General features: G+C 43.0%; 1 protein-coding gene across 2 annotated transcripts; it reads left to right on the top strand.

Annotated features, from left to right (window-relative positions):
* Nucleotides 1–1,400: 1,400 nt before the first annotated feature.
* On the top strand, nucleotides 1,401–18,325 carry MYOZ1 (myozenin 1). 2 transcript variants are annotated; one of them, XM_075422850.1, is made up of 6 exons: nucleotides 1,401–1,587; nucleotides 3,700–3,801; nucleotides 5,444–5,625; nucleotides 14,168–14,402; nucleotides 16,783–16,942; nucleotides 17,759–18,325. In XM_075422850.1, the coding sequence occupies exons 2-6, from the start codon at nucleotides 3,726–3,728 to the stop codon at nucleotides 17,988–17,990; spliced, it is 885 nt and encodes a 294-aa protein (XP_075278965.1). In that variant the 5' UTR covers nucleotides 1,401–1,587; nucleotides 3,700–3,725; the 3' UTR covers nucleotides 17,991–18,325. The 2 variants fall into 2 exon arrangements, with proteins under 2 accessions (XP_075278965.1, XP_009939858.1); XM_009941556.2 differs by lacking the exon at nucleotides 3,700–3,801.
* Nucleotides 18,326–24,021: the final 5,696 nt, after the last annotated feature.

Raw genomic sequence — 24,021 nt, 5'->3', positions numbered from 1 at the left:
GCAGGATCTGGGCTGTCCAGCCCCACGGATCATTCTGATGTATCTCTGGGCTCACTGAGCGATGCAGCACTCTTTTGGATAGTGGAAAGCTTACAGCATGGTGTTACAGTAGGTATGAATGAGGGCGAGTAGGAGCTGTGCTGTAGGCACAACGTGAGGTATACAGAGTGGTCAGATGGATGCAAGTGGGGCTTGGGCTCGATGACCTCTAAAGGTCCCTTCCAACCCAAAGCATTCTATGATTCCACAACTTTAGGCCACGAGGTTGCCGTACATGCCCTGACTCCAAGCAGGGTATAAAGGCTGATTACTGCCTAGAGGTATGTTACAACACGCTTACACAGGATATTCCAAACAGCACTGGGCTCAACACTTTGTGCTTTCAACCGCTTATCACACTGGGGAATTTTATGTGCGTTTGGTGCAGGCAAAACCAACTGCAAAATCTATGAAAAAGGGAAAGTGATTGTCTCCTGATGTTCCCTTATATCAACTTTGCTTGCAGTTCTCTGTGCAGATGATTTTCTACCACAGTCAAAGCTGTATTTGGGGTTTTTTTGCCCCCACTAGACTCTAGGTTTATTTAGTGGACAACTTGATTTTGATCCAATGTGAAATAGGAAGACAATGTTTTCTGTAGGATTTCTGCTTTACCTATAAGTTGAAAGGTATGTGGGTCTTTGTCTAATCCAGTAAAATGAGATATCTCCCCTTCATCCTAGAACCAGAACCCAACTGGATATGGGGGAAGAAACAGGGAGAGTCATCTCATAATGAACAGGAGCTAAAGAAGGGGAGTCCTTTGTATGTACAAAGCCGCACCAAACGCAGGCAATCATCCCTATTTCTGTCCCAAACCAGGAAATTAGTTTTCTGGCTACTTGATTCTGCTGGGTTTCCCATACACACTGCACAGCTACTTCCTAGAACTCTGTAAACAGCTTTTTAGACTCTGTGGGTTTCCTACTACTTCTTGCTTCATGCATATATTTATTTTTCTTCTGTGCTCTCTGATGTATTATTTGAATGCCTGGCATTTTAGGAATTATGTATGAGAGCCTCAAAAACACTGAGTTGAGTGATGGAGTGAGGAGGGGGCAAAAGGAGGGTGTAAAACAGAGCAAGACCCAAGAGAGCTTTTGAGGCATTACTGACAAACGTGATATTGAGAAGGTTTTATGAATTGCATTAAAATGCAACAGGAGGAGGAAGAAGTGAGGCACCTATAGAGTGCCTGGTCTTCCTGGGAGCTGAGGCAGTGCCTGCAGGAGGCCAGAGGAGCAATCTTTTCCTTTCCCCTCTCCTCAGGGCTGGCAGCGGTGCTATCTGAGACTCTGTCCTCTGGGCCGCTGGCTATTAATAACCGCAGGATGCCACTGCACGCAGCCTTCAGGAGTCAAATTCGCAGCACTTCGCATCAGCACTTTGCGCTGGGCAGAGCTTGCCTGCGCCCAGGCACCCTGGGTGAGCGGGGCTGCTGGACGAGCCTCCCCAGCAGCACCCAGAGACAGGCTGGGAGGAAGCAGCCCACTGCTGAGCTCCGGGCAGGCGCGTGAGCTGGTCTGAGCCTGGCACCGCAAGCCTGAGGTGAGTTGACCGGGCAGCATAGTTTAGAGCAGGTGCTGGATTGGGTAAAGACTGGTTTGGTTTGCAGCAAAACTACAGAAAGGACTGCTGCAAAGACCGATGCAGAAAAAGACAGAGGAATTGCACCTAGGGACAGAGCTCAGGGGAGAAAAGCATAATTGTGACCCTGGCTTTGTGTAAGGGATGGTGGGGAGGATGGGGACAGAGGCTCCAGCAGCCACCCCGCAGTTGGGTGGCTGAAATCGTAGTAGTCCCTGTGTAGCTCTGGACCCTGTCCACAGTGAAAGGTTGCTGCCCCTTTCCTTTAGCTAGACCAGTTGCATGCAGCAGGTTTTCCACTCCCCAGTCCTGCTGGATTAGTAAAGGCGGACAGCAGAACGGGACGGACTTGCCCTCGTTGCTCCTTGGGAATGAGTGTGCCAGAGGAGCACGTTTCCCCCCTGGGCCAGCCTGTTCTGCTGTGCCCCACGTTTGGGGCATATGGATGATTCCCCTCTGTTTTGCCAGCCTTATGACCCATCAGTCGGGCCACAGCCTCCCACCCCCCCACCTGCTGGCAGCATTGCCCCTTTCCTGTCAAGCAGGGCCTGCTTCTTTTATATAGCCAAGCAGATGTCCGGCTGCTTGAGGAGAATGTGCAGCGCATGCTTTATGGCTGCACCTGCTCACGCTTGCTTTGGGAACACACCAGGACGGGCTCTTCTATGATGTGAACTACTTAGGCAGCATCCCAGTAAAATGAAAAGCTTGGAAATCTGGAAGAAAAACTAATCCGAGAGAGTATCTGCCAATGTGACTGGAGCTGGTTTGCTGTGGCTGGGCTTCTTTTAGGAGTTATCATCACCTCATCACATGAAAATCACGTTGCAAAAGGAGCAATGGTGGAACGAAACTGCAAAATACATAGGAGATAAAAATGTCTTGATTACAACAAGGGCAGTGTACAGATTCCTAGAGCCAGCTGCTTGCTTGCTAGTTTTAAAATATAACTCTTAGTTCTATGTCTTCAGTTCTGAAATTGCAACTGAAGTGCCAAGAAGTGCAAGGACAGAGATGGTTAGTTATTGTCTGCTCCTGCTGAAGCCAACGGCTCTTTGTTCACTTTAATTTGTATTGTATGGTATTAGGTGAGGATCTGCCCCCCTCTATGCTGTTGTTTGGGCATGGACAGTGCTGTGAAGGCAAGACATTTGCCCTACTGACATTATGCGTGTTAACCCCCAAGAAGGACTCTGAGAAGCTGCCTGAAGTGGAATTGCTGAGATTTCTCCTAATTCTCCCTCACTTTGCAGTACAGATCTCTCATCCCTTCTGGGGACAGAGATGGGGAAGAGTGTACCTAAGGAAATGTCCCTCTTCCCCTCCTCCCCCTTCCAAAATGATATGTGATAAGATCAGTACATAACATACATGTGCAAGTCACTTCAAACAACTTGGGCAAACAACTTTTACAAGTTTGCCTGTGCCTTCTTCCTCCAGCCCTTCTGTAACAAAACAGTAGCAGTCATAAAAGACAGAATTACTTAGGGTTTTGATTTGTTCCCCCCCCAACTTGCAGTCTAGTGATTTTCTGAATACATATTCTAATTCTAATAAGACTATCTAAATATCCAAACCAAACGTGCACATTATTCAAAATGCTGCCAAATAACTCATGGGCAGACCCAAAATCTTAATACAAAAATATATATTACCACCTAATGATAACCGCGTGGTATTACAGTCTGTTATGATAGCACAAATTTTCAAACTGACGTTCTGTTACTGCAGCACAAGATGATAACAGAGTACCACAGTGGCAGACGTGGGTGCTGGGAGACTGCCACGTTGCAATTAAAATGCCTGTTTTGGATGACAATGCTATATGGCACCTTGGCAATGCTTCTGCTGTGATCTGCTGCCACAGTTTATGTCATACTGCTGTCTCCAGAGCACACCACAATGGTTTGCTCTATGGGATGATACCATTTACTAGCTCCTTCACGTGGCAGGGATGGAAAAGAACCTGTGTGTGAAATAAAGGCTGTGTGTCTCTTAACTGTGGATAGCAGCTAGAAGAGAGGCAACAAATACCTTTCCAGTATTTCATTCTCCATTTCCTTGTGTGTCTAGAGCAAAGCAGAGAACCCTTTGTGGGAATGCCCCTTGCAGGGACTCCTCCTCCTGTTAAAAGGAAAAAGTCCACTAAACTCACTGGGAAGCTGACACACGAAGGTAAGATACGCAAAACTGCACACGTGAGAACTGTTTGGATTTCAGCCTGAATTTCAGCCTTTAAGATTTCACACCCTGTCTGACTGAACTCCCAGAGCAAGACATGCAGTGAACACACCAGGAGGCAGAGCCACAGATATTACTAAAGGTCAGCTTCCAACCACATCACATTTTCTAATTTACTGTTCAAAAGCATTGCACGCACACTTGGGTCAAATGTTGATCTAGATTACACTGTGTAAACCCCTGCTCTCCTGCAGCATTAATCTGGACACACACCAGTGTGAATGGAAAGATGATCTTTTATGGGTACCAATATTGCAGTGCCTAGTTCTATTCTACGTTTTTCTCCCTCTTCTAATCTTTGTCTCTAATTTGTTTCTTCTCTATGTGAGAGGATTCCTTTGATTCCAGCACTCTTTAGCTGAAAAAGCCTAAGTCTCTCACAGGGGGTAATACAGCAGGAAAAGTGCAACTTGGAACACTTTTTTTTCTACAGAATACCTGTGTATTGGGTAGGGTGACTTTCAATTAACTGTGATATCCTTATCTTCTCTTTACTTTTGACAGCATGGGGAAGTCTTTTAGAGGATTTGAAAACTAATAATTCAGTGCTGTCCCTTTCTTCAGCCTCTGAAAAGGGCTGCAGAAACTTCTTTGCCAGGGTACAGGTATACATTTTTCTGTTTGTCCCTAATCCTTTATTCAAATAAACAAGTAAGTAAAAATCAAATTTTCACTTCAAGGGGATTTCCTCCTGTGCTATGAAATAGTGCTATATAAAATTGGCTTGCTAAAATAATAACAATTTCTTCAAGGTACGTCTAATAAAATGAATGGGCTTATACCAATTTTATACGAGTTTAAGGATGGAGATTCATTCTCTGCTGCAAATGAGATGTAGAGGTGAATAAGTGGTCCTAACCTTGCTTAATACAGAAAAAAGAAAGCCTAGGAAAAGCTGCTTGTTTCTGAATGAAAAGCTGTAACTGCATTTCTGCAAGATTTTTACACTGAAAATGTCTAAATCCATTGCTTTGATGGAGAATTGGTGGTACAAAAGTAAACGGAAAAGGACTTACCGAGTAACCAGTGCATTATGACTTGAAGAGAACTTCAAATACTTTTCCCTCTAAAAATTCACCTTAAAACAAACAAACTAAAAGATACCGTAACACTGAATCTTGCCATGGTTTCAGGATAACGTTTAACCAAAGCACGCCAGAGTTGTCTTTATTTACGGTATGTCAGCCCAACCCAAAGAGCTGACTCCACTCCTCTAATCCCAGAGCAGGGGAGGCGAGCGTAGGGCAGTGACCAGACAAGGCAGCAGTGCGTCTTGGGGCAGAACTAAAGAATCCTGCTGCGCTGCCTGAGGTGCTTCAGATGTGGGACGCATGCATCTGGCTCCACCCTTTTGCAACTCTTCTCTGGGCAGATTCACCTTGATTGCAATCCAATGTAAATTCCACCCATCTATATCCAGTATCATCAATGTACAGATTGGTGCATAGGTTATTTTCTAAAAACTTAATTTAGAAGAGAATTTGGCTGCTTTGAAGTCACTGCTGATGCTGGGAAGCAATGGACTGTAGACTTGGACCAGCACTTCCTAAAGCGTCCCATTTCATGTGTTTTGTAGTCATGCCACAGGAGGTGTCCAAGCTGAACCTGGGGAAGAAGATCAGCATCCCCAGAGATGTGATGCTAGAAGAGCTCTCTCTCCTCACTAACAAAGGATCCAAGATGTTCAAATTACGTCAGCTGAGGGTGGAGAAGTTCATTTATGAGAATAACCCTGATGCCTTCACCGACAATTCTGTGGTAGGTTGGAGATTACAACTAAAAAGCTGCTCCATACAACCAGGGGAAACAGGAGTGGAGTGTGCCCAAGCCCTCCTCTGTCTGTATGTGCATGGGCGGGGGGGATGGGATCTAGTGGCAAAGAAGTGCAGGAAAAAGCCAAAATCATATAAGCACACAAGTTTTATTTCCTTTCGGCAGCAGCATTAGTTTCCTTTTGCAAATACTTGGTATCACACACGCAAAACCACTAGAAAATTCAGTACTGAGTGACGAGGGAAGACTGCATGTTCAGCACGTGTTCAGCGCTGCACAGGGCAGGACTAATTGTTTTTGTACCCCTTCCATTTCTTCTTCGCAAGATGGAAATGATCCATCCAGGTCTGACCTCAGCTCCAGTAGGTGCAGTTCTATTTCTAGCTTAGGATACACTTTCATGCTTCCTGCTGGGGAGAGTCCTCTGCACACTTCTGGAAGCACTTCCATAAATGAAAATTCAGACAGAAACCTCTAACCTGACACTGCAATATCTCCAATTTATTCGCTAGAAGCTATGTTTGTTTTCTTCGAAAGTATTTTTCTATCAGATATGGTGTATAAATTCAGACATTCTTTTTTTCCCCTTTCCCATGAGTTATTACTGTTACTTAATCTTTAACCTCCTCTCTACAGTAAGTTGCCTGGTGTAAAGTCTTCTGAAGATACTTAAACTTTTACAAATGAAACTACCCTTTCACATGATTGTCAGTAGTTCAGTAAAACAAACAGAAAACATTTCAGGTTCATACGCATTTTGATGCAGCATCTTCTCTTCTGATATTCTTTAAAATCTATTTTGTGTCATTTTATCCCTTTATGGCATTTATTTTCTAGTCCAAGGAAACTCAAGCAAAATGATAAAAGTCAAGCTGAAGAAGATGTTTTGCCAAACAAAACCACGCCATATTTTAGCCCTCTGATGTTTTCTAAAGAAGCAATAGGTAAATCTTTGTAGTTCACTTCTAAATACGACAATTTGGGAAGCAGGATGTGGAAAGATGCCTGCAAAAAAAGTCATTAAAATTACAACAGCAGGTCAGATTACAGATCAGGGATGACAAACCAGAGCTATATCAAGCGTGTCCGGTGTTGTTAGGCTTTGGGCAGTTTCTCCATTTCTTTGGGCCTTAGGTAGTTCATCTCTTCAGCGAGCTATCTCCTAGAAAGCATGTGAGAATGAATGGTGTGTTGAACTTTGGACTCTTCAGACGAAAATCCTAAGAGAAATGCAATCTGTTTTTATAAATACTCAGCAACCTCAGAGCTCCTAAACATAGGAGGGCCAAGTTCATACGTCAGAATCTGCTGCAGTGAGGAGGAGTGAGAAAATAATAAGGTAAGGGAATAAAGAGACTGAAGTCCACACTTTCAAAAATTTGAGGGTGTCACTTAAGCCTGTTCAATCAGAGAAATACAAAGCAAATGAGTTGTGACAAACTGACTCAAAACTGGATGTGCAGAGTCCCTCCAAGACTGACATTACAAAGGCTGATGACAACCACTTCTTTTTTGTTAGCTGTTTTTCCTACTTTGTTTATTCATCCGCGTCCAACACTCACTCCACACCCTTTCTGTAGTGAATCTCTCCCTCTGTTCTGTAAGAACACCCCTGGTTCCCTGCTCTTTGAGCAAGACTGTAAGATACTGTGTTGTGGAGAAGTGTATTTGGGGGTTAGATAAGACCCTAACAAGCTTAAGATTTCATGGTTTTGCTATATGAGAACAATGTCATGGTTTCCAAGTAGCAGCTGCTACTCTGCTTTAAAATCCTCCATCACTCACTTTCAGGGCTACCTCTTCTCCACATTCATGGTACAGATAGCAAATCTCCACTGGTCAGTGCAGGAAGACTTTGGTCTGCCCTACAGCCCTCGATCAGGGCCAGCTTAGCAGGATCACAAACATAATTGTTACCATTTGCTGGCTGCCCTGTGCGCTCTGTGCAAGGACTCTGCCAGGCTGCATCCCCTGCCTCCGTGGATAACTATTCTCATCACTGCAGCCAGCGTGAATTAGCACCTTTGCTGGCAGTCAGAGCAGTGAGAAGAAAAGCTGAGCGATTGCAGCAACTGAGCCATCCTCTGGCAGAGCTGGCTGCTCTCGGGCAGGTAAAGGGGACAGATCTGTGGCCTTGCTGTTATCTTCCAAACTATAAGGACAGTGCCTGACCTTAGCACCAAATAACCTTCATCAAAAAGCCCTTTTGATGGCAATATTTGATTAGTTTTCTGTTCCTTTTCTTTCTTGCTCCTGGCTCTGCTCAAAGGCTTAAACAAAAGGGAACTGTGGGAGGAAGATAATGGCAAAGTAAAGAATTCCTACAGCTATTTCCAGTTACTTCCCCTTCCAGTTAATTTTCACGTCCTTTGCTCCCCATCCCAGAGAAGTCCTTGTGCCTTTAAGGCTGTGGGACAGTGAAGGGATTTAAAGCTGGTGGTGTGTTTTCTGCTTTTGTATCATAGATTTCTTAACTGTCTTAGAATATTCTCAGGGCACAGTTAGCAAACAGGGCAAGAAAGGTCTGGGATGAAGTACAGATTGTTTCTTTCCCCCAAAAAAAGCTTAACAGCAAGGCAATGTAATATAAAAACACGCAAAGAGAAAGGTTATTAAAAATAAATCCAAACCATATAAGGGGTCCCAGAATAGCCTATGCTGTAGCCATAAACCTTCCACACAAGGGAGAAGATCTCAGCAGCCACGTGTCATTGATCCACCCTCCTACTTCTCTCCTCCTCCTCCTCCTCCTCCACCCAAACAACCACACTGGACTCTCCTTACTTTTAGCAGAGAAAACATGCATATTGTGTGTGCCTGAACGTCAGACAGCTCCATGCAAAAGTGAGAACCTGCCACTCTATCACTGCTGCGGCTCCACTCTTCCAGCTAAAGGCAAATGGTAGCTAAACCCAGAGTCAAAAGGACTAACGTTCTCAACACGAGCGAAATGAAACACACTACCTACTGTATAGCAATTTGCAACACTGTGACCCTCTTCTCTTGCAAATATAGAGTACCAGGGGATATTTTTCAGGAGGGCTGAGTTTGACACTTTTAGCACACTGACGTGCTACCGAACAGGGCGAGTTCATGTCATGTCCTCCCTGTTTGGTACTGTGCTGGAGAAGCTGGGCTCTGCTGAGCCCTGCCTAGTAAATCAGGAGGATTTCTTCTCCTCACGCCAGGCTGTGCCACCCTGTCATAGGAACTGTGGTTCTCTCCATGCCTCAGAGGGTATGATCAACCTCACTGTGGAGCTGCAAGATGTAATTTGTTACTGACTAAAGACCATGATGAAATTCTGTCTTGCTATCTGCTCTATTACTGTAGCATCTGACCAACCACAGCATGAATGAAATTACTACATTTATTTTTTAAAGGTGAAACTGAAGCATGGGATAGATTAACAAATCACCCAAAATCACAGAGAGGGTCTCAGTCTTATCTCTGGGTCTCCTAAATCCCACTTCACTGTTCAGCAATTAGATTAGCAGTTCACAGACCTTTTCTCTACTCCATAATGCTAAATTTGTTTGGCCTAAAAGACATCAAGGTCATGTGAAACTATGTGTCGTAGCCTTACAGCCCCACTCGTTATTGCCCTACTTCCTCTGAAGGTCCCACCTCCGCTTTGGGAACCTCCGCGTAAGACCCTCCTGCTATCATCAAGTGGAAACTGAAAACAAAACCATAGTTATGCTTTCTGGGTGTGGCTGTTCTGCTGCTTTTCTTCCAGTGAGGATCCTTAAAAATAGTCTTTCTGCTAGTCAAAACCTGTGGCCTGATTTGGGTTACATGCAGGAGACAGTTTATAGAAAGACTTGATTTGCACCCCCTTTTTTTTTCCTCTTTCTGCTTTACCTACCAGATCTTAAATTAAAACCATTAGGAAGGTGGAATAACCCATACCTGAGCAGACAGTTATCAGCAGGAGTACATCAAAAAACCCCAGACCTACAAACAAAAAACCCCACCTTGATACTTGCCCACAAGTTAAAATAAATGCAGTTTCCACATCCTGGCAATGCTTGCATGAAATCAAGCTGAACATTTTCACAAGTAATTTCTGCTAGACTTCAGGTCCAGAGATCTCTTCAGAGAAGCTAAGCCAAGCCACCAAATGTGAAACAAAACATAGGAAGTGAAAAAGGGTTAAAGAATTGGATTACTGTTATCTTGGTTAACAGCAGGAGTTACCCTGTATTTCTTTTGCTGCTAAACAAGAACTCAGAGGCGTAAGCATAGATGGCAGGAAGAAAATAGAAGTGGTTATGTTACAATGCCAGAAGTGGTGCTTCACAGCAGACAGAAGTACACAACCAACCTGCCTCAGAGATCTTGCATGTTAAATAGCCAGACATGATACAGTGTGTGAAGGAAAGCATAAGGACAGAAGAACAGAGATGTTATCACGCAGATACTTGGTCTAATGCACAAGTGTGCACTGATGGCCCTGTCTGCCCCTTAACGTACTCAGAAGAATGCCAATCAAGATCACTGGAGGTAGGGTTAAAGGGAAAATGTTAGGAAAGGCATTCTATCTAGGAAGTCTGTTCTGCAGGGAATATTAAACCTCTTGAAGAAATGTTACAGGATAACCCCAAGCCAAGATATTAGAGAATCTCAGGTTATGACCTAAGTGGAGCGAGCCAGCTGAGATGTAACTTTTCTAACAAAATGAGCCTTGCTGTGCTGGAGTTGGATTGGCGCAGAAGACCTAGAGGTCCCAACAATACCCAAAGCTGCGTAGGAATGAACATGAAGCCTGATGCCTTCTTGCTCAAAAAGTGACTGGTGTGGAAACAGCAGAAGGACAGAGAGGAGGAGTCTGATTTTCCACAGCAGTTTGTTGGAGCACTGTGAGAAAACTGTAGACTGAAATTCCAAAACTCAGTTTCTTTTATCCACAAAGAAAACGTGGTAAGGATAATATAAAACACAGATATTTTTGGTAGTATTAGATAAAAATTCCCATTATTTAGACAGGTAAATTCAGGCATAGAGGTGAAAAATAATTTGCCTAAGATTAAACAGCAAGTCAGAAGTAGACCTGAAAGTAGAAAGCAGGAGCTCAATAGACCGAAATATGCCTCTTGGGCGAGCATGTTTAAAAAAAAAAATAGCTTAAGATGCTTTAACAGCTGAGGTTACTTTTTACTTTCATCCTTCTTTTTAAAGTGAATCATAGGTTTAAGGTTATGCAACCCCAAATTAAGGATCAAGACACACACTTTGATAAAAACTGCAGGCAGTCTACGAGACTCTCCAAGTGTCTGAATTTTAAGTCTCCCATCCCACCATTAAGCAGCATTTGAGTGGCTGCCACCGAGAGGACACAGTCACAGTAACTTCAGAAATGTTAGTAACCACATAGGCATCAAACCTTTGGGAAGCTCTTTATCAGTGAGGTGGAAATAGAAACACATTTGGTGGCCTCAATCATTCTCTTTAGGGCACAGCAAGGAGCTGACGGGAAGCACACGGTGTCTCCTCCTGGGGACTGCCTGCAGTGACATCAGGGCCCTGAGATACTTAGGGATCTCAGCTCCATTAGTTGGATCATCTTTCATTATCTATTTTTCATGAGACACATGCAGTAGCTCTCGAGAATTCATAATTCATCCATCTAGGCACTCAGCCTGCAGGATCAGGCTCTTGCTAGCACTAAGGACTTCAAAGACATGAACCAGTTTGTTCAGCCAACCCAGGGGACAAAAGATCACATGAACTTGCCACAATTGTTCTCTTGTTAGAGGGGATTTAGCGACGAGAAGGGACTGATAACATCCACTACCTCCAGTAACACACTGACAGGGCAGACTCTGCCACTGAAGGACTCTGTGATCTGCACCAAGACCCAGCGAGAGAAGGTTATCAGCCTACTCAATTGACATCTCCGGGACTTCCACCAACAGGGTCAATCCACCCTAACTGAGAGGTTGTTTTGGTGATATGAATACGTACATGCGTAAAAGCTCCACACCCTGGTAACAATGGCCCAAGATATGCATTCCCCTCAAGGGTAAGCCATATTTCACTCTGAATACCCTGACCAGAGGCATGCTGTAAGTAGTGGAGACAAAGCTGCACCTACCCAGCTTTGACTATGTCGAGACTCCTGCTTGAGGCTGCCGTTCCTGAGCTCTACTCTCTTGGAATGAGCTTGTTTGAATCCACCGAGGGTCAAGATTTCAAAAAGATTAATTTGCCTTTGCATCCTGTTAAAGAAAAAGAAGATTCTCCCACTAATTTGAGCTAAGACAATCTATTGTGGTGAGCAAAACTAAAGAAAATTATATTTTTATTCTAGCAGGTGGGTAGACTGGGGTATGGCATGGAAAATGGGTCTTTCCTATCTGAATGGAGATGTCTGCTGGACATGTTTTCCCAGTGGGTCGATGAAGAATCATGAACTAGCCTGCGACAAATCAAACTAATTAAATTTGCAGCTATATAAGATTTAGGTGTGGCTATCCTGAGGCAGACCCTGTGTTTCAAAGAAACTTTACTCCTGCTTAGTGATAACACTGCAATTTAAAATAACACCAGATGACAATGATGACCACTTCCTGGTCACATCAAATACTGCTGTGCACAAAATCAAACCAGCCCTTTTTTCTGGAGCTCACGTTATGCTGATGTCTTGTGACCTTTTTATTTGCAGGAGAGTACACATAATGAGCCAGAGGAAAAGAGAAATAAGCATTTAATTCTCAAGAAGGGCACACAGCATGGGTGAAACTTCAAGGAAAACAGATGCAAATCCTGTTTTGAAATTACTGAGCAAATCAGCAGAAGGATTAACCTTGCATAAATACTAACATTCTGAGAACAACCTCATTCTGACCCCTAGCCTTCAAAAAATCCTTTTTTCAGTTTGCCTTTTTACAGCTACATAGCTCCCACGCATAATTGAACAGATTGCCCTGCTAGCCCCTGTGTACAGCTTAATGCTCACAATCCTCTGCCTTCTCAGTGCTTCCTGACATTCAGGGGAATGTTATCCCCTCTGTTCCTAAAAAGGGAATTCCCCACAGCTAGGAGAAGGGCAGACAGTCCCCAAGGGCCCTGGGGCAGCAGCTCTGCCGCTCCAGCCTGCAGCTGGCTGCCTGCCTGGGCTGCAGCCCGGTGACCTGCTGCGAAACCCTGGACGCTGTGGCTGCAGACGCGGGGAGCGGAGGGTTAGATAACTCTGCCTTGAGCCTTGTGGGGTTTTCACTTCTCATCTATTTTTAGCTGACCGAACAGCTGGCCTTGGAAGCCTGTTTACAGCCTGGAAAGCTGCTTTTTGCTAAACTGTACTAGGTGTAAGAGCCCTGAGAAAGCCTTAACCCTTTGAGAGCCAGCCCTGAGGTTGGCACCCTTGTCTCCCACTGACCGCCTGAGATAAATTTATATAAGCAGCATTGCAGTATGAGGAACCACAGGTTCATTCACTTCACGTGTATTCGTTACATCTTTCCGCATCTATAGCCAATCCCCTAGTCCGACAGGAAAGAACACACGTGATTGATACATAAATCAGGTTACTTGTATTATAGAGCTGTGGGGGCTGTAACACACAAGAGATACTTTTTTATATTTGATAGGAGTCAAGCTTTGATCTCACCGATGACCAATACATACATTTTTCTGAACCTATTATATCAGTTTCTGTTCCACAGAAGTATTTATTAAAATTGCTGTGTGCAAAGACAGGACCTTGCGCTGGCACCACAGGGCCTACAAATCTTGCACGGACTGTTTGCTCTTTCGCCATGTACGGCAGGGATTGTGCCTTCTAGCCTGGACTGGGGGGAGTCAATGGCCTGGACAATTAGACCAATTTGATTTTACCGATGGATACAGCTTGCTGTCTTTGCCTTGCTGCTGGTTAGATTTGGTTTGTTAATGCACCTATTGCTACAAACAAAACTCTTCATCATTATCCTCTTGCGGTCTCCAGGAAGTCTTTCATATCTTCCCAGGCTGCTATTTCTTCAGCCTTTCTCAGTTTGTAAATATCCCTCCCCATGCAGACCTTCATATCTATGGAAAACAGACATATGGGCTTTTATGTTGTCACAGGCACCCTGTTGTTCTGGTGCCCTGTAACACTCCGCTCTCACACTGGAACCGAGCTGACTTTGCTGGGCTATCTTAACCTTGACATGAAAACACTTCGTATTTCTTGACCAGCTTGCTTTCCCAAGGTTACCCAATGTATCTCTGTCTGGACCTTTACCTGCTTTGGCAAAAGCTGTATTTCCTTTCCCTTCCTGCTGTATTTCATACTGATCACTGTTGACTATGAGGTCTCCACTGAAGGGTGTGCTTCCATTGCCCTTGCTGCTGTTCTACAACTGCTCCTATATTGAATACAGAGAATAACTCAGCCGAAGTTCTGCCACTGGTTTTGTAACTGAGACACAAAACTGGTCAGATCACAAAGTCTCAGGAGTTCATGTTCTGGGACCCAGTCCTGCAAATGCAAATGGACCATGCGCTGTAACAGGCATTCCTGCTCTCTTCTCTCCTGCCCTAGGATCACTTTCAGAAGTTCATCCCACCAGGAGGGCATTACAGGGAAGATGCTCACGGCTATGCCCATGGGCGGATGGTAGGAGGAGTGACTGTGGGGCAGCACGGCTCCAGTAAGCAGCAGCAAACCACTGCTCCTCCTAGGCCTGGAAGCAAAGGAGGCCCTGGGGACAGCGCAGGGGAGCATGCGGGGGAATTGGCTGGAAGTGCTGGAGAAGGAGGAGATGGTACTGAGAAAGGCAAGTATCTCTCTGCAAGAACAAGAAATAGCTAAAGCTACCAGAGCTCGTGCCGGCCTTACTCTTAGGGACAAGTAAATTAATTTTAATAAAACCTGAATTCTTCTAAACTAAGTTTCACTGCAAAGTCTAGAGAAGTTGAACTGCCTTTAGCTCAACAGTTTTGTTTGCATGCTTCTGTGGTGCTCAATCATAGGCAAGAAGCAGAAATACCTGCCTTGGCTGGACCATAGAAATGATGGGAAACTTAGCTACGGAGCTCCTGAGGTTGACACAGCAGTATGCCAGTATGGCATACCCTTCCCTTTCAAGAGCTTCACACTGACCGCTGCCAGAGATAGTAGTATCAGCTCTTTAGCTCCATAGTCTGACCTGACACATCAGTCTCAAGTATATCAGCCCTGATTTCAAATCAAAGTTTCCACCTAAACGAACAGCCCTTTTTGGATAATATTCAGAAAGGAACAGCAATATTTCTAAAAGTTATCTGGTAATCATCACTGGTCTGCTGAAGTAATACTTTTACGAGTAAAAGTATTTTTCATTGAATTTAGTCCTTGATTAATTTTATCCTCTGTTTAGTTTGGCCAGAAACCTCTAGAACCAAGTCCTTTGTATGAGAATCAGCAGGTGAAATTGTTATTTTAACAGTCCCTATGGGATTTTACAATAAAAAGCAAATTTGCTTGGGAACCAGGAACTGCTGTCGTAAGTGACCAAATGGATGACTTGTAAAACCAAGGTTTTTCATTTACATTCTGGAAGAATGTGCATTTTATATCAAAATCAGCTTTCACATTTCCAGGCATCCCTGTGAAAAATGAATCTGTGTAGACTCTGTATCCTTATAGGAAATTTTCCTCCATCGTTACCCTATTTCTGTGTGCAGAGAGAAGGAAGATTAACACCATCCCATAACTTTTACTGCAGAGATGGATCCCAACTGCTTTTATTTTTCAACCCTAGCAATCAATTTACTTCTAAACTACTTAGTTTAGGCCCTGCACACAGGAAGAGGGGGGTACTTGTTTTTAGGTTTTTCAAGAAAATGAGATACCTGTACATGTCTGTAATTCTCTGTATCCAGGAAAGCCCAGGATTTGGCAAGGTTTGAGAAAATAAGCAGGACAAAGAAAGCAGGTGTGATAAAGAGGAAAGTTTCAGATAATAGTGTTCATTCTTTGCCACTTACTTCATAAGGATTTATGTTTTCTACACAAACTGTAGCATCACGAAAGCACCAGAATGTCTTAACTCCATTAACCTACTATTCCCATCTGCCCTAATCAAGCTAAGTGGAAGTCATTGCTCAGGAGTTTTAAGGTTTCTGAAGGATGTGAATCTTAAAAGTGTGCTACATATCAATACACAATCAATGCTCTTATTAACAAGATGGTATTATACACAACTGCAAGGGAAAAAAAAAAAAAAAAAGGGAACAAAAAAAAGAGGCATACAGAAACCTCTTGACTAAGCTCATTTGCTTAATGGAGCAGCCAGAAGGTAACCTGAAATTTCTGGTCATCAAGTATCTGATTTAACAGCAAAGTGCAGCTCTGTCACTCACAGAATTTTAAACTCCAGAAAGATACCTCATCATATTTTCAAACTGCTTTTAGCCATCCTGAGGTGTCTGAGCCAGGCTTGTCTCTAACATCCTGGCTCAGGAGGGAGAAAATATGAATGTCTGTTCATGTAATCACAAAGAAAATGCCAACTTGTAAAATACTGAGACAAGGGAGATGGCAATTTTAGAACATTCAACAACAGACTACTGAGACAGACATTAGTAAAGATGGTTGGAGGTTGCCAAGACCCTGAAATACAATGGTTAAAGGGTTTTGCTCAGTTAGAGCCATCTTCGAAGTTGAAGCCTAGTTTTGGAGTTTACAGTCAGGGCTTGCTTTGTTCCATGCCATGACGATGCTGAGGTTTATGTGGAGGGGTATGTCAGCTATGATCAGACAGGGAAGAGAGAAGTAAATTATGAATGTAGGTAGCATTTTGCCTTGTATAAAGCTTCCCTTGAGCTAGTGAAAGAGATGGTGGGGTAAGGACATTAGCTCTTGGGATAAGGGGTTTTTATTTGAGAGACCAGAGAGAACAATGGAAAACTAGCTTTCAAATACACGCTCTAATGCCAATTCCTGACTGAGTGGCTCTTAGACTGTGGTACACCTGCTTTTGTGCATAAGGATGGAAGTGGTGTGTGACAGTCTTTTTTAAGAGAAATCTAACCATAAAATCTCAGGCTTGATCTAGGAGTTACAGAATCTGGAAACAAAGCTGGTGTCTCAACTTCAATAGCAGAATACAGAAAGGCAATGTATTTAGAGTAAGTGTGATCTAACTAGTGCGTTTTACCTTGCTCTGTTTACAGATGGAAAGCCAGGAGGCAAAAAAGTCACTGTATTTAAAACTTATATCTCCCCCTGGGAACGAGCAATGGGTATCAGCCCTGAGGACAAAAGTCAGTTCACCATTGACTTACTGTCATATAGTCCCAAAGCTGATTTCCCCCACTACAAGTCTTTTAACCGGTAAGTCTTCTTGGATATTCAATTCAGTTTATTCAGCATGCAAAAACACAGTCACCCTGGCCATAGCCCTCCTGTTCTGTTCAATGTAAGGAAGCTTTAGTTGCATGTCATTGTGCTTAGCAGAGTCTCCTGTGGATGAAATGATTGGAGGCCTACGAAGAGCAGATACATTATGAGCTAGAGATTTTAATTCATCTTATAGACAGAAAACTGAATATGAGGACTTTAATCCTTTTTCCCTTTCTTTTCCACCCCCATTTGACCAGGGAGATTTAGCTTGCCACTGTTTATTACTGCAGCCATTTAAAGTTCAAGAGTTCAGGAAAAATACTTATGATCAGAAGCCGCATACTTCACAGTACTGCAGATAAGAATCAGGATCTTCCTGTTGCTTCTGATAAGAACTGGAAGTTTTACAAATACTTCTCAGGCCGCAACAATTTTCTGTTAACCTCTCTATACAAATTTGCCACCCACTTCCATAGCCTCAGGACATCAGTAGCCAGCACAAACCCAAATGCCACTCATTTCTGCAGTAACGCAGCCTCTGCCTCCTCCATGCACGGGGTACCGACAGGTGTGAAAGGCGTGTGGCTTGATGGAGAGTGATGCAACAGGAGTGAAGGAAGCGCACAGAGCAGAGAGGGGGGATTTCTTTTTAGTACATAGGCAATGGATACGTATATATTCTTGGGAAGGACTTGGTGGCCTGCGACAGTGGTAAAATTTACAATCTTGCTAACTTTGATTATTTATCTTCTAAATCCCATTGTTTACCTATGCTGTTTTCTAACTCCATGTATTCCTCTATGCCAGGACCGCCATGCCTTACGGGGGCTATGAGAAAGCAGCCAAACGGATGACCTTCAAAGTGCCTCAGTTTGATATTTGCCCTTTGCTTCCAGAATCTCTCATGATATATAATCAAAATTTCAGCAACAGACCCTCCTTCAACAGAACCCCAATACCTTGGATGCCTTCAGGAGACTCCTCCGAGTACCACACTGAGGTCAATGTGCCAAGGAGTGGTGAAACAGAAGAGCTGTAAATCCCCACCGCCAAGGCCTTCCTTCTTTCTCAGCCCTTTCTATCTGCAAGTTGATAGTAAGGAGCTGAAGAGTACAGCTCTAGTTCTGTCAGCCCTTCCTTTCTTTTGCCCTTAGCCCAGACAAGTTCCTAGCAGGTTCTAAAGTTATCTTCGCTATGGTGTTAATCCATATCAGAAACCGTTTGAGGGAAAGGAGCTTTTTATTCACCAGGTCATAAAAGGGCAAAACTAGGAAGTGTTTTTCTGTTTAGCGATGCTAAATGCTGCCTGTCTGCTCCATAATAAATCTGTTCTGTCATATATTAACAACTAATAAAACACCGACAGGCAAAAAAGCCTTTGTGTTTTCTCTTTAAAAAGTGCTGCTGAATGAATCTGGTGATTAGCAAGAACAAAAATTTCAATCTCACAACTAGACTGTTAGCATGGGAGGAAAGATCAGTGACTGATGGGGATGGTCATAACATAGGTATACATCAGGGTGGCTTGGATAAATACTGGAAAACTGATGGCAGAAATTATATAGGTAATGATACTGGAGGAAATGATACAGGTAATTATAACAGCATCAGACCTAAAACAGCAAGTCAGCCTATCAGTGTAACAGAGAGATCAAAATATTTCACTGTCACCTAAGATTCCCCACTTCTCCAGAGTACAAAATAGGTGATAGCTTACGCAGGTGGTTTTTCACACAGAGAGACCAAGAAGGCAATAGGTCGGGAAGGAACAGAGGCACATCCAGGTGAGATGACTTGCCCATAGTTACAGAGCAAGAAAGAAAAAGTTTTAACTAAAACAGAAATAATTTCACACCGGTCACAGTGCATTACTTATTCAAATACACAGCATCAAAGTCTATTCCATTTCTTGTAACAGTTTTATCAATGCCACACATATAGGAAGCAAGGCAGGCACTGTGGAAAACCAATAAAGAACTTCATTTTTCTATAGGAAATACCTTTGGTTTCCTGAACAGCACTCTGACATGACATAGAAGACTGCTGTTTCACTACCATACCCTTAGCTCAGCCTGCATGGAGACTGGTTTGGAATTCTCTGTCCTGGTGCCTTCTTCAGATCAACATTTCGTCTTATAACCAGGGCTAAACAGCTTATTCACATGGACAGCTGCCATTGAAGTACGTTTAATTTAGGAGTTTTTCCTTCTTGTCTAGAAAACTCAGCAACCATATATTCGATTTTTATTGTGTTTGGATAGTTTTGAGATTGGTTTTATTACACTCCTCTAAAAGGCTACTGCCAGGGCTACCCTGAGATCTCTTACAATTGTTCTAATAATAACAAGCTGCAGAAGTAATGAATGAGTAGCATCCTAACCTTTCAGTGAAATGGCTAAAGAACATTCATTATATGTCCTATTAAATGGTTAAGAAGCATCCATAAGTCAGTTCTGTGACTAACTTAAAAACATTTATGTGGTCCTCTGAAGAACATTTCAACAAAAATGAAAAAGGTTGTCTTTTTTGACATGTTCCTACAAAGCATTTCAAACTTGAGTTGAAAACAAATCCTCAGAAAAACTTGTTTTATTTCTTTGGAAAAAATGGATCCAGGAATGAGTTGAAAAGACATTTCCCATGTTGATTTCCGTTTTCAGTGCTTACATAAACACATGCAAATTTCACCAGTGAAAGGCATTTAAATGGGAAATTCTCGCATTCTGCTAAACTATTATTTTATTCTGTGCTTGATCTCTGTCTGCAGATAAGGTTGCTGTGGGTTTTCCAACATTTTTAATCAATCTAACTTTTTCAATTGCCTTGTAATTAAGGGGGAGGGATTTATTTTCCAGTTCCAAAAGTATTCTAACTAGATTACAAGAGTCCAGGCTACAAAGAGAACACCAGAAGTTCGGAAAGACAGAGGACATTTCAGAGAAACCTAGGTGACACTAAGCAAAATATTTTCCCACCAAATACGCCATTTATGGCCTCCCCTTTTCTGACAGGGATATTAGACTCTTGTAATACAGAATTACACGATTTTTCAAAAGTGAAATACATGATGCTTTCGTAGTAAGTATGTCAGGAGCAGCAGAAGCAAGACAGTTTGGTACCTGGATGTCATGATCTACTTTCAGTAGCAGGTGTCGCAGATCACAGGCCAGCTGGACATGTCAAGGTGCAGAGCCGGCTGGCTGCTCCAAAGAGGGATGAGCCCCAGGTAAGCCCAGCACCGGCAGTGCCCTCACCCGCCAGCACACAAGCCCACCCCACCTGAGCATGGCAGACAGAGCTGAGGGCTGGTGACAGGGTTCATCAGTCACCCCAGACGTGGTGAAGGGATGAATTGGGCACGGGGGCCATCCAGGGAGTCTGGTCGGGAGCAGAAGGAGACAGGGCTGCGCACAAGCTACGCTGTGGGTCTGAAGTCCACCTAGGAGACAGGCTAGCTACAGCACAGGTCTCAGGTCCAGCCAGGAGGCAAGAGTGCAAGCCAACACCCCTACAATATAGCTCAGACAGGGACCTCAGGCCCAGGACTGGCCTGAAATGGGGTTTCTGGGCCATGAGTGGGGTGAAGGTCCCAGGTGAGGCTGGTCAGGGCAACTAAGGGCTGTTGGTACACACAGGGCAATTACACCAAAATGTTGGGGAAATCCAGTACAATCACAACAATCAGTTCTACTGGAACATAATGGAAAAAAGACTAAATAAAACGGGTCCTTAAACACGCAGGGAAAGGCAACAAATGCTGTGCAGATATAGCACAGTGCTCTCTGCTGGTGTCCCATCCTAGGAAGGCAGCATCACCCAGCAAGTAAGTTGAAGCACTGGGTATACACCCAAAGCTCTCTCTGGTTCATAACGTACTGTTGGACAAGAGTTTTTGTCTGTGCAGCCTATTATCCCAAACCCTATATGGGCATAAAAAGTTTCAATGCGCTTGGATTGGTATTGTATCACTGCAAATTTAATTAATAATACTGCTATAATTCATACTTGTAATCTAAGAGGATCCTTCGGTTTTGGTAAATTTGCTTAATGAGGCATATAGCTCTTCCTTTGCCAGTACACTTTCAATTTCAAATCCTGTCAAGCAGGATTTATGTGCTTTTGTTTCCAGTACAAAATGGGAAATACAACACTACATTTTGCCGAACAATTTAGACAACTATTGTCTTGCTGTTTACACAGATTAAAATACATGCCAGTTTAGTCATTATTCAAAGTAATGCTAAAAGTGAGCAAAGTCAGTAATCCAAATTCTGTCTCAGAAATAATTAATTTCAGTGAGGCTTGCAGCTACTGTAGTCAGGGCAGAAGTTTGCCCAAAATGATCAAATATTTAAGAGGAAGTAAGTAACTGCTCCCACGCTTTGTTTTCCTTGGGCTATGATGTAGACTCGGGGGAATTGCCTATGTCAGAGAATTATTTATATTGGGAATAAGAGGATTTTATAAGATTTAATTACAGTGGATTTCCCCCACATACTAGGAGCTACAGAATGGAAACTCAGTCATCTGCTTTTAAGCAGGATCATCATAGTTAGAGATAAAAAAGAACTAACAAATTATTGAGCCCATCCTCTTGTAAAGGCAGGCTACAGTTCCCTCATGGAGGATATACTGGATATTAACCTTATACTCCATGGAACAGCAGCCAAAAATCCATTTAACAGAGAGGAGAGAGGGGCTGGCCCATGAAAAACAGATTGGATAGAATTTTGTGACAATCAGATCTTTCATTCAGAACAAAAAGTTCTTATATTTTTAGTTATTTACAGTGTTATTTTTATATTATTTTACAGTTTCCAAGCTTAGAAATGTTTTTCTCATATAAGGCAACTTGTATGATAAAGAATCCAAGCCATACTGAAAATGCATAAAAATAGTGCCCACTTCTTAATATAAAAGAAAGGTGTTTAACAACATCTCAGCAATACTCTCCATAAGTATGGACTCAAAGCACGGTTGGTATGCTTCTCTCTGTTGCGCAGAAAATCTTCCATTTGACTGCAACGTATTCCCTAATCAAACGGTTTGCATCTCATAATCATCTCTCTCGTGAGCAGCTTGCCATTAGAGATGATGATGATATAATTCATACAACTAACATCAGGGAATTACATTTGATGCTGTTATTGACAGAGCATTTAGAGGAGATGGCTTTATCATTAAGCTTAGTGCCTCTCTGAAATAAAATCTGGAACAGATTCAGGCTGCTAGCAGAATATAGGTTTGTCTTGTGTTTCTTTTTCAAATCACACTGTGAATACACAAAACGTATTCACCTCTCTTGTACAAGATGGCAGGCAACAGACAGCCAAGAGCCTGAACATGATCATTCTGTTACGGAGCAAAGAGGTCCGCATGTGGCCGTCCCTCCGCGGGAAGCGCTGACTTGTGGCACAAGCCTTGAACATTCACTGCACTGAGGCTTTTTTTCTGCTTAGCTTGTCTGCAAGTACACGTTCCCTTCCACAGCAGAGTACCACTGGTGCGATGCCCTGGCTTCCAAAGGACTGCACTGCCCTTGGCACAACAACCTGCTGTTAGCCTTTCTCTGGCAACTTAGGGAGTACACCACCGCCTAGCAGCAGCACATATGCTAATTTCTCTTAAATGACTATTAGAAAAGTTCGCAAGCCAGCGTGCTGGCTCACAGCACATTAATACATTTATATGCAATCTCATCTATGCCCAAATCCTCAAATTGCAGGTTACAAACTAGTTTAGACAAGTTGCCTGCTCTGTCTTGGAGATGTGCCTGACCAGGACCACAGATAGTCGAGCAGAATTTGCAGACACACGCAGAAGCAAGACTGCACACATCTGGTGGAACCCTACAACTCTGGTGAACTGCTGAGTATGTGGGATTTGAGACACTCTTAATTATATTCATGGCATCATATATCTACTAGTAAAAGTCTCTTCAGCTAATGTAATTAAGCAGCAGTGCCTTCATGCTGTACCTCTTGCTCTCTATGTATTTAACAGATAGGAAGTGTCATCTCTCTGATGATCATCTCCTGCTTGCAGTGCAGCTTACATGATGCTTTAATGAGTGCAAGTACTTGCTCAGATATATACTGTGTTAATTAACACAGGCAGTCAAGCGAAGAGAACTATATGAACCACTCTGAAGCAATGCTCTTAAACACAACCTACGCTCCAGTCAGCTTAATAAACAAATTCTCAAATATAAACTTTTCCTTTAATTTTCAATTTACTTTTTAGAAACACTATTTATATCAAAACTTTTAATGCACATTTTCCAATGTTTTTGAAGAAAACCTGCAAGGCTCTTTTGTTGTTGTTGTGACCTTTTGATTAACAATTAAAAACCACAAAATGCTTTGTGCAAAGAGTTTGAATTTTAAAAGCCTGTTTCTCATATGCAGAAAATTCCACCTGGTCCACTTTCAGGGAGAACTGACACAAATAAATTTGCAGACAGGGACCACTACCCTTTAAAAAATAGGAAGAAGTTACAGACGTCACTCTAGCCAGAGTTATAATGAACATTTGCCTTTCAAAAATCCACAGTGAACAAATAAATGCATAAATAAGGTGAGATTAACTTATGGTTATAAGTTCTTCTTCTAGTGCCAAACCAAAATAGTTATTCTTTGCTTTTCTAACAAGGCTTACTGGGAACACTTATTTTTTGGAAATTTGGACAGGGAAGGCACAATTGTACTACGAAAGGCTGATGAAAGGTCTCAGCTCTTTCCTGGCTCAGACACGAGCCAAGGGCAGCACCACTGCTCTACTCCAGGTCCCTGCATTTGTAGCTGGGGAGAAAAAAAACATACAAGGTGAGCACTAACAGCAGTGAAAAAGGCTACCGATGAGCAACGCTCTACTTGTGCTATGAAAGATCCCTCTTCACTAAAGGGTAAATAAGGACTCTGCAGACTTCCCCTTCTTGCTGGGGGAAGTTCCTGCCTTAAGCAACAATCTCATTACACATCATTCACTGCAGGGAAAACAAAGTGGCCCTGGAAGGAGGAACAAACAAATGAGAAACTTTCTGCCGGCCAGCCTAAGGACAACCTATGGGC

This window comes from Opisthocomus hoazin, chromosome 6 (genome assembly GCF_030867145.1).
Source record: "Opisthocomus hoazin isolate bOpiHoa1 chromosome 6, bOpiHoa1.hap1, whole genome shotgun sequence".
Classification (NCBI taxonomy): domain Eukaryota; kingdom Metazoa; phylum Chordata; class Aves; order Opisthocomiformes; family Opisthocomidae; genus Opisthocomus; species Opisthocomus hoazin.
Note: the sequence above shows the minus strand (reverse complement) of the source record. Positions and strands in the feature narration are given on the sequence as shown.

Bases quoted from the DNA above. Each gene is read 5' to 3' on its own strand.
- MYOZ1 (XM_075422850.1), top strand. From the start codon at position 3,726: ATGCCCCTTGCAGGGACTCCTCCTCCTGTTAAAAGGAAAAAGTCCACT. The intron at 5,626-14,167 runs GTAGGTTGGAGA...CTCCTGCCCTAG, and splicing joins CCTTCACCGACAATTCTGTG to GATCACTTTCAGAAGTTCAT. The intron at 16,943-17,758 runs GTAAGTCTTCTT...CCTCTATGCCAG, and splicing joins CACTACAAGTCTTTTAACCG to GACCGCCATGCCTTACGGGG.